At 43.7% G+C, this 9,297-nt stretch overlaps 1 protein-coding gene across 1 annotated transcript; it reads right to left on the bottom strand.

Moving 5' to 3' along the window:
- Positions 1-3: 3 nt before the first annotated feature.
- Positions 4-7,145, bottom strand: LOC141726463 (uncharacterized). The gene is made up of 14 exons (XM_074531366.1): positions 6,133-7,145; positions 5,932-6,005; positions 5,715-5,846; positions 5,533-5,612; positions 5,025-5,139; positions 4,730-4,819; positions 2,662-2,766; positions 2,395-2,563; positions 2,194-2,285; positions 1,626-1,775; positions 1,188-1,325; positions 383-538; positions 146-278; positions 4-11 (listed from the first exon to the last, which is right to left on the bottom strand). Exons 1-14 carry the CDS (start codon positions 6,242-6,244, stop codon positions 4-6), a joined length of 1,554 nt encoding a protein of 517 aa, XP_074387467.1. The 5' UTR covers positions 6,245-7,145.
- Between the last annotated feature and the right edge of the window lie 2,152 nt (positions 7,146-9,297).

Genomic DNA, 9,297 nt, shown 5'->3' with positions numbered 1-9,297 from the left:
TCCTTAGCCAGCTGGAGAGAGGACAAAGGTGTGAGCATTCCTTAGAGCAGCCCCATGGCTCAGAGCCCTCCCTTATCCCAGGGCCATGGAGGAGGCTCCAGGCTTTGGGCCCACATGCAGAGCTCACATCCCTCACATCCCTCACATCCCTCTCCCAGCCTGGGGCTCATCCTCACCAGGAACTCGCTCATCTTCCATATCTCCTCTTTCTGAGCCAGCTCCTTGAATTCTTTCCACTTGAAGAGCTCAGCTATAGCCACGACGGCTTCCTTGGAGGCCTGGGGGACAAAAGCGGTGAGGTGACACCAGGGCCTGTGGAAGGAACCCAAGCCACAATGGCCAGGACCCCTGAGGAGTGTCAGCCATGCTCAGACATCGGTACCTTGGCCACGCTGGGGGCCTCGTCACTGATGTGAAGAACGAGCCGGACCATGACCTTCCAGGAGTTTCTCTTCATGGCTTCCTTGTCCTTCCGTATGGTTTTGCCCAGCAGCTCCTTGAAGAGGGAGATGGAGCGCTCCCGCAGACACTCCTCTCTCTGGTTAGGGAGGAGGAAAGGTGAGCTTCACACACAATGGCTCCCTGCCCGCAGCCAGGAGGGGCTGAACTGAGGTTTCCCACCCTTTTACTCCCCTTAAATTTTCTTCCTTTCTCTCCTTCCTCATGTTTCCCACCCTTTTCCCCCTCATGTTTCCCTTTTCCCCTCACATTTCCCATTCTTTTCTCCCCTCATGCTTTCCACCCTTTCCCCCCTCAGTTTTCCTGCCCTTTTTTCTTCCCTCATGTTCCCCACCATTTTCCCCCCTCACCTTTCCCACCATTTTCTTCCCTCACGTTTCCCTCCCTGTTCCCCCTCACGTTTCTCCCTCTTTTTCTCCTCCCACATTTCCTGCCTTTTTCTCCTCTCATATTTCCTTCCCTTTTCTCCCCTCACCTTTCCCACCATTTTCTCCCTTCACCTTTCCTGCCCTTTTTCTCCTCACATTCCCGCCTTTCCCCCTCACGTTTTCTGCCCTTTCTCCCCTCACATTCCCCACTATTTTGAGACCAGACTCAATGCTCCAGGCTCCTACAAAAGCCCAGCTGGGCTGCAAGGCCCAGAATCCATCCCAGGAGAGCCCAGAGAAGCAGGACCTGCTTCCAGTGCTGCTCCCAGGGCCCCTCTGTGGTGTCAGACTCAGCCTTACCGCATCAAACAGTTTCCAGAGCCTCTCCACGGCCTTCAGAGCCATGCTGCTGGCCTCTTTCTTCTTCAGCTGCCCCAGAACATTGTGGAAGGTGTCCAGAGCCGTCATCTCGGGCAGGAGGCTTTTCATTTTCTTGGCCTGTGTACAAGAGAGTTTCCATTCTGTGAGAATTTCAGCTCTCAAAACAGCCAGCAGGCCACATCATGGCAGGCAGGGCGTTCAGAGCACCATCCCCAAGCCACCATCTTCTCTGAGACCTCAGAGTCCAGGTGCCACATTCTGCCCCTGATAGATGCCTGCTCACCATATCGTCACTCTCCGACAGAGTCTCCAGAGCCCTGATCTTGCTAAGCTGCCTCAAGGTGGCTTCAGGAGGGGAATGGAGGCAGGAACCTGGCAGGGCTCAAAGACAAAGCAATCCCACCACAGGTCACTTACATCCATCAGCCACATCTCAGGGGTATTCTTGACCTCCTCCAGGAATGCCACAGGCCCATCCTTGTTCGTGATGTCGAAGCGTCCCAAAATCTCGATGGCCTCAAGGACGACTCCCATCCTCTCATCCGGCCCAAGGTATCTCCCAAAGGCCTGGGGCAGGAAGGAAGGGAGCAGAGGTCAGTGCCAGCCAGTGCCATTTTACCTCCTCACATTTCCCCCACTTTTCTCCCCTTACATTCCTATCCTTTAATCCCCTTTTCCCACCCTTCCCCCCCTCACGCTTCCCTCCATTTTCTCCCCTCACATTTCCCTCCCTTTCCTACCCTCATGTTTCCTTTCCTTTTCTCCCCTCACATTTCTCCCACTTTTCCCCCTCACTTTTCCCACCATTTTTCTCTTGTGTTTCCCACCCTTTTTCTCCCCTCACGTTTCCCGCTCTTTTCTCCCCTCACATTTCCCGCCCTTTCCTCCCATTTTTTTACCCACAATTCCTCACAATTCTCATTTCACCAGGGACACACAAATCTCCCTGCTGATACCACAGGTAGAGTCCCACAAGGCTCCATACCTCAACTTTCCAGGCGTTGGATGCATTCACCCAGGAGGTGATCTCAGGTTCCCAATCTTCTGGGGGCTGGACATAACTCTCTGGATTGTCACCTAAAAAGAAGTGATGGTGGCACCCACACCAAGAACAAGGGGCCATCACATTGCCAAGGAGGACAAATAGGTTTAAGTGGGGAATGCAGCCCACCACAGCTTATCTTACTTTTCTGCTCAGAGAGGAACGCCATCAGGGTGCTGAGAATCTCCACCACCGTTGACATGCTTTCATTTGGCTTGAACAGCATGAAAAACAGATTGCCCAGCAGCTTGCCCAGGACTGGCATCTGGATCTGGGCTCTGGGAGCCTCTTCCTCATCCTCATCTTCATCATCCTGAGGAAGAGGAGCAGAAGGGTTGAGGTGAGGTCTGAGGGCAGTTCTGGGGCTGTGGCTGTGCCAGGACACAGGGATGGAGGGTGAGCAGTCCATACCTCCTTGGGGGCAGTGTCAGTCAGCATATGGCAGAGTGCCTTAATCCTGTCCATGGCTCTCTCCTGCACTTCTGCCCTGTCAGACAGCAGGTATTCCAGCAGAACCTGCAAACACAGCAAATGCAGGTGAGAAGAAAAAGAAAAAGTTCTTCCTCCCTTGAGAAAGAACTTTTGCTGATAAGCTGTTAAATATCAGTGCATGACTGATAAGAACTGTAACATCCCATTGGGAGATGCTCCGCCCAGAGGGAGGAGCCAAGCATTTATAATCCAATTTATCAATCCATTTATAATCCAATTTATAATTTTTATAATCTAAAACAGCAGCACGGCTTTCTCCACTGGATTCCCCAGAAAAAACTGCAGCTGCTTCTTCTTCCAATAGATCTTCAGAAGAAGAACACTGTAATTCTGCAGAATACTGTAATTATGTTTCCTTTTCTACAAGAACACAGAACCCTGCTCCAACAGAACCACACCTGACACTTCAGGTAGACTGCAATCACAATTCCAATTGGATTGCTGCCAACATAAAGTGTCAGGTTGAGTTCTGACTTTGTTGTCTCTGTTGTTCTAGAGACCAGCATTGTTTATTTTATCCTTTTTTATTTATTTATTTCAGAGCCCCTTAATTTAAAATTCATAGAAATTCAGAAAAGTAAAGGAAGTTTACATTCTCCATATCAGGAGAAGTTTAGCAGACCCCTGTCTTTCCAAACCAAGACACAAGCAACTTAATTAAAAATTTAAAATTTAAATTAATTTAAAATTAATTTAAAGTCATTTAAATTAAATTAAATTAAATTAAATCCCTTTAATTTAAAATTTATAGCAATTCAGAAAAGTAAAGTTTACATTCTCCATATCAGGAGAAGCTTAGCAGTCTCCTGTCTTTCCAAACCAAGACACAAGCAACTTAATTAAAAATTTAAATTTTTAATTAATTAATTAATTAATTAATTATAAATAAATAAAATTTCTAATATTTTATATATTTTAATATTTAAATTATAAATTAATATTAATTTTATATATATTATATACCTTATATATAAATATTATATAACTTATATATAATATACAATATATATTATATTATATTAATATATAAAAATGTCTATTACATATATTATAAATTATAAATATTATATATATAATTATTATTAAGATAATATAATACAACATAATATAATATAATATAATATAATATAATATAATATAAATAATTATATTATTATATTCTATTATAATATATTATACATAATCTTATATATAATATTATATATAATACTATATATATATTATGTATATATGTTATATTATATTATATTATATTATATTATATTATATTATATTATATTATATTATATTATATTATATTATATTATATTATATTATATTTTATTATAGAAAGTTTACATTCCCCGTAATTTAAAATTAATTGCAATTCAGAAAAATAAAGACAGTTTACATTCTCCATTTCAGGAGAAGCTTAGAAGACTCCTGTCTTTCCAAACCAAGACACAAGCAGCTTAATTAAAAATTAAAAATTTAAATTAATTAATTAATTAATTAATTATTAAATAACAATAAATAAATTTTATATTATTTTATAACTTTTAATATTTAAGTTATAAATTAATATTAATTTATATATATATTATATGAGTTTTATATAAAATATAATCTATATCATATTATATAAATATATAAAATATATAAATATATAATATGTAATATAATTATTATAATAATTAATAATAATTAATAATTAATAATAATAATTATTAATAATTAACAACTTAATTAAAATTCAAAATTTAAATTAATTTAAAATAAATTTTAAATTAATTTCAAATTGATATTAAATTAAATTAAATTAAATTAAATTAAATTAAATTAAAATAAATTAAATTAAATTGAATTGAATTGAATTAAATTTAATTAATTTAATTTAATTTAATTTAATTTAATCCCCTTAATTTAAAATTTTTAGCAATTCAAAGAAGTAAAGCCTCCAGCAAATCCTGCAGGGAGGCTCCTTCCCCCTTCCCCCCTCAGTGCTGACCTCCAGGATGTCCTGCATCATCTCGCTGCGCTTGGCGCCAGGAGTGTTGAGCATCATCACCTGCAGCATGGTGTCCATGGTGAGCAGGGCCTGCAAGGGGGGCACAGAGCAACGGTCAGGATTCCGCTGTCCCTCACAGCACCAGGACTCTGATCTGACCCCAAAATGTGAGGAAATGCCACGGGAACGGGCAGTGCTGGAACCCAGCAAGGGATGAGGAAATGAGGGTGGAAAGCTGAGACTGAATCTGCAGCCCAGTAGGCCTGGAAGCTTCTCAAGTGCTCCCAAAACTCACCCGAGTGCAGAGGTTTTCTTGCTCCTCCGGCATTTCCGCGCTTGGACGAAGGAAAAAGACGCTGTTGAAGCAGAGTCTTAAAACCTTTTTGATGTCCAGCAGTGCCCCGATGGTGCTGCCAAAAGAGAGAGGCCTGGTTGGAGCAGCACCTCAAGGTCTCCTGCAGCACCACTAAAGGTGCTGCGTTTTTCAATTCCCATTGAAAAATGGGAATTGTGAGGGGAAAAAAGAGTGGGGAAAGTGAGAGGAAAAAAGGAGGGAAGGGAAGGGAAGGGAAGGGAAGGGAAGGGAAGGGAAGGGAAGGGAAGGGAAGGGAAGGGAAGGGAAGGGAAGGGAAGGGAAGGGAAGGGAAGGGAAGGGAAGGGAAGGGAAGGGAAGGGAAGGGAAGGGAAGGGAAGGGAAGGGAAGGGAAGGGAAGGGAAGGGAAGGGAAGGGAAGGGAAGGGAAGGGAAGGGAAGGGAAGGGAAGGGAAGGGAAGGGAAGGGCCTGAGGGCCTTTGGGCCTTTACCTCAGTCCAGCAAAGGCAAGCATGGCAAGGCGCCGCAGGCGATTGCGAATCTCATCCTTGGGCTCCAGGTTCAGCATGGTCTGCAGAGCACAGCTGGGTTGGAACATGGCAGCTGCCAGCACCCAGTGCCACCAGAGCCATGCCCTGCCCTCACAGGGTAACGAGGGTCCCTGCCCCCTCACCTCAATCAAGTCCACCAGGTTGTATTTATTGGAGAACTCAGTCAGGTCCTCAGAGAAATCATGGACAATGGATTCTCTGCACAGGTTGGAGATGTTGTGCAGGAACTCCTCCTTCTGCTCCTCCTCCTGGAACTGGGGGAACAGTGACAACGGATCAGCATGAGGACACCTAGGGCCTTGAGAGAGCAGAGCCAACCACCATCAAACATGGATATACCTTGCTAGGATCGGTGGCAAAATCATAGATGAACTCCACGAAGTGGCGAGCATAAGTAGGAATCCAGCAATCATCTAACAAAGAGGGAGAGAAGGGAGAAATTCAGGGAGTGCTGTGACAGCAGAGAGGAAGCAGCAGAAAATGGCTTCCGTTTGCTGTTAGGCCCCAGCCCTGCCCAATCCCTAAGGGCCCCTCACTCACTGAGTTGCTCCACCCTGGTCATCTCGATTGGCTCCGCTTCATATTTGCTCTTTTTAGGAACACGAGGCTTCTCCCAGCTCACGATGGGCAGGCTTGGAGAAGTCGCTTCCATTCTTCAGAAGAAGGGAGTTCTTCAGAGAATGGGATGTTAAGTGTAGTTGAGTGAAAATCGTATTAATTTAAAGGCAAGAGTGAGCTGTGCTCGCAGGTTTGTCACCCAGCTGGGCACTTGCGTCCGCTCTGGTCGATGTCCAGGTGGACACTGAGGGTTGGGAGTTGCTGTCCCACCAACAGCTCCTCCGTGGAACACGGGAGGTGTCGCCTAGCGTCCATTGTGACACCCCCAGTGTTCCAAACTGAACGTTCCACCTGTGGATCCCTCTTACATAACCTGTTACATAACGAACAATTTCTTCTATATTATATATAGAATAAATTTCATTTATATTATATACAGAAATGTATATATTATATACATTTCTGTATATATTATATACAGAAATGCATATATTATATACAGAATCTTTTATATTATATACAGAATATACAGAATCATTTTATTTATAGAGAAGAACTTATTAAAAAGCAGCAATGAAACAAAGTAAGAGTCCTGAGCTGCCAAAACTTATGGATGGTAAAAAAGATCAAGGGCTGTGAGGGTGATGGACATGGAGACAGCCAGGAGTGGAAAACTTGAGGGGAAATGCTGATTTTGAGGGGGAAATATGAAAGGGAGAAAAAGGCAGGAGCAAAAAGGTGGGAAAGGTGAGAGGAAAAAATGTTGGGAAATATGAGGGGGAGAAAATGGTGGGAAGTGTGAAGGGAGAAAAGAGCAGGAAACGTGAGGGGAGGAAGGGATGGGAAACATGAGGGGAAAAGGGCAGGAAACAGGAGGTAAAAAAATGGGAAATGTAAGGGGGAAAATTATAGGAAAAGTGAGGGGAAAAAATGCCAGGAAAAGTGAGGGGAGAAAAGAGTGGGAGACATGAGGACGGAAAGGGTGAGAAACATGAGGGGGGGAAAAGGCAGAAAATGTGAGGAGGTAAAAAATGGGAAATGTGGGGGAAAATAGGGTGGGAAAAGTGAGAGGAAAATGGTAGGAAAGGTGAGAGGAAAAAATGTCAGGAAATGAGAGGGTAGAAAAGAGCAGTAAACCTGAGGGGAGAAAAGGGCGGGAAATGTGAGGGGAGAAAAGGAAAGGAAATGTGAGGGAGGGAAGAGTGGGAGACGTGAGGGGAGAAATGCATGAAATATGATGAGAAAAAAGGTGGAAAATATGAGGTAAAAACTTGAAAATGTAAGAGAAAAAAGGGTGGGGAACAAGAGGAAAAAATGGTGGGAAATGTGAGGGGAGAAAAGTGAGGGAAACGTGAGGGAAGGAAAAAGTATGAAACATGAGGGAGGAAAAGGCAGAAAATATGAGGTAAAAAATGGGAAATGTGGGGGAAAATAGGGTGGGAAAAGTGAGAGGAAATATGGTAGGAAAGGTGAGAGGAAAAAATGTCAGGAAATGAGAGGGTAGAAAAGAGCAGTAAACCTGAGGGGAGAAAAGGGCGGGAAATGTGAGGGGAGAAAAGGAAAGGAAATGTGAGGGAGGAAAGAGTGGGAGACGTGAGGGGAGAAATGCATGAAATATGATGAGAAAAAAGGTGGAAAATATGAGGTAAAAACTTGAAAATGTAAGAGAAAAAAGGGTGGGGAACAAGAGGAAAAAATGGTGGGAAATGTGAGGGGAGAAAAGTGAGGGAAACGTGAGGGGAGAAGGCCGTGAAATGTGAGGGGAAAAAAAGGCAGAAAATGTGAGGAGGTAAAAAATGGGAAATGTGGGGGAAAACAGGGTAGGAAAAGTGAGAGGAAAAATGGTAGAAAAGGTGAGGGGGAGAAAAGGGTGGGAAATGTGAGGGGAGAAAAGAGCTGTAAACATGAGGGGGAAAAAAGGCAGAAAATGTGAGGTAAAAAATGCGAAATGTGGGGTGAAAAAGAGTGGGAAAAGTGAGAGGAAAATACGTCGGGAAACGTGAGGGGAGGAAAGAGCGTGAAACATGAGGGGGAAATGGTGGAAAACATGAGGTAAAAAATGAGAAATGTGAGGGGGAAAAGGGTGGAAAATTGTGAGGAAAAAATGGTGGTAAACATGAGGGGAAAATGGTGGGAAATGTGAGGGGAGAAAAAGGCAGGAAAAGTGAGATTTCAAATGGGAAACTAGAGGGGAAAATGAGTGGGAAAAGTGAGTAGAAAAAATGTCAGGAAACGTGAGGGGAGAAAAGGATGGGAAATGTGAGGGGACGAAAGGGCAGGAAGTGTGAGAGGGAAAAGGGCAGAAAATGTGATTGGTAAAGTGCAAAATATCAGGCGAAAATGGCGGGAAACGTGAGGGGACAAAAGAGTAGGAGATGTGAGGGGGGGAAGGGAGAAAAAAATGAGAAAAAAGTCAGGAGATGTGAGGGGAGAAAAGGGAGGGAAACGTGAGGGAGAAAATGGGGGAAAATGTGAGGGAGAAAATGGGGGGAAATGTGAGGGGGAAATGGGGGAAAATGTGAGGGAGAAAATGTGAGGGGGAAATGGGGGAAATGTGAGGGAGAAAATGGGGGAAAATGTGAGGGAGAAAATGGGGAAAATGTGAGGGGGAAATGGGGGAAATGTGAGGGAGAAAATGGGGGAAAATGTGAGGGGGAAATGGGAAGCATGAGGGGGAAAAGGGAAGGAAATGTGAGGGGGCAAAGGGAGGGAAATGTGAGGGCGGGAAAGGAGGGAAAGGCCTGATAAGCCAACCCCTGATAAACCAGCCCCTTGATAAACCAATCCCCTGATAAGCCAGCCCCTTGATAAGCCAACCCCCTTGTTATGTTTGCCCAATTATCCCATCGTAAGAAAAAACCCAACAATATTTGAGACAGCAGCAATTTTTAATCGAATCGTTTAAAAAATATACATCGACAGTATAATTTGATTAAAAATAAGGGATAATTTGGTTCCAAAAGCAGCGCATAAGCGAAAGATAACCGCGGGGTGTGGAGAGCTTTAATGTGGAGAGCTTTATTAATAGTTGGTTAGCTGAGAAAGGCCATGCTGACATATTGCCACTGGTCAAGCTGAGAAATCAGCAGTCAGCAAGCTGAAAGGAGATGTCAGCAGCTTGCAATCAGTGGCCTTGCTGCAACATGG

This window comes from Zonotrichia albicollis, chromosome 35 (assembly GCF_047830755.1).
Source record: "Zonotrichia albicollis isolate bZonAlb1 chromosome 35, bZonAlb1.hap1, whole genome shotgun sequence".
Classification (NCBI taxonomy): domain Eukaryota; kingdom Metazoa; phylum Chordata; class Aves; order Passeriformes; family Passerellidae; genus Zonotrichia; species Zonotrichia albicollis.
This window is presented reverse-complemented; position numbering and strand designations above follow the sequence as displayed.

What these genes read in the sequence shown, in the direction of transcription:
- LOC141726463 (XM_074531366.1), bottom strand. Translation starts at nt 6,244, where the DNA reads ATGGAAGCGACTTCTCCAAGCCTGCCCATCGTGAGCTGGGAGAAGCCT. An exon ending in GTTCCTCTCTGAGCAGAAAA is followed by an intron (nt 2,286 to 2,394) that starts GTAAGATAAGCT and finishes ACTTCTTTTTAG; the next exon opens with GTGACAATCCAGAGAGTTAT. An exon ending in CTGAGATGTGGCTGATGGAT is followed by an intron (nt 1,326 to 1,625) that starts GTAAGTGACCTG and finishes TCTTGTACACAG; the next exon opens with GCCAAGAAAATGAAAAGCCT.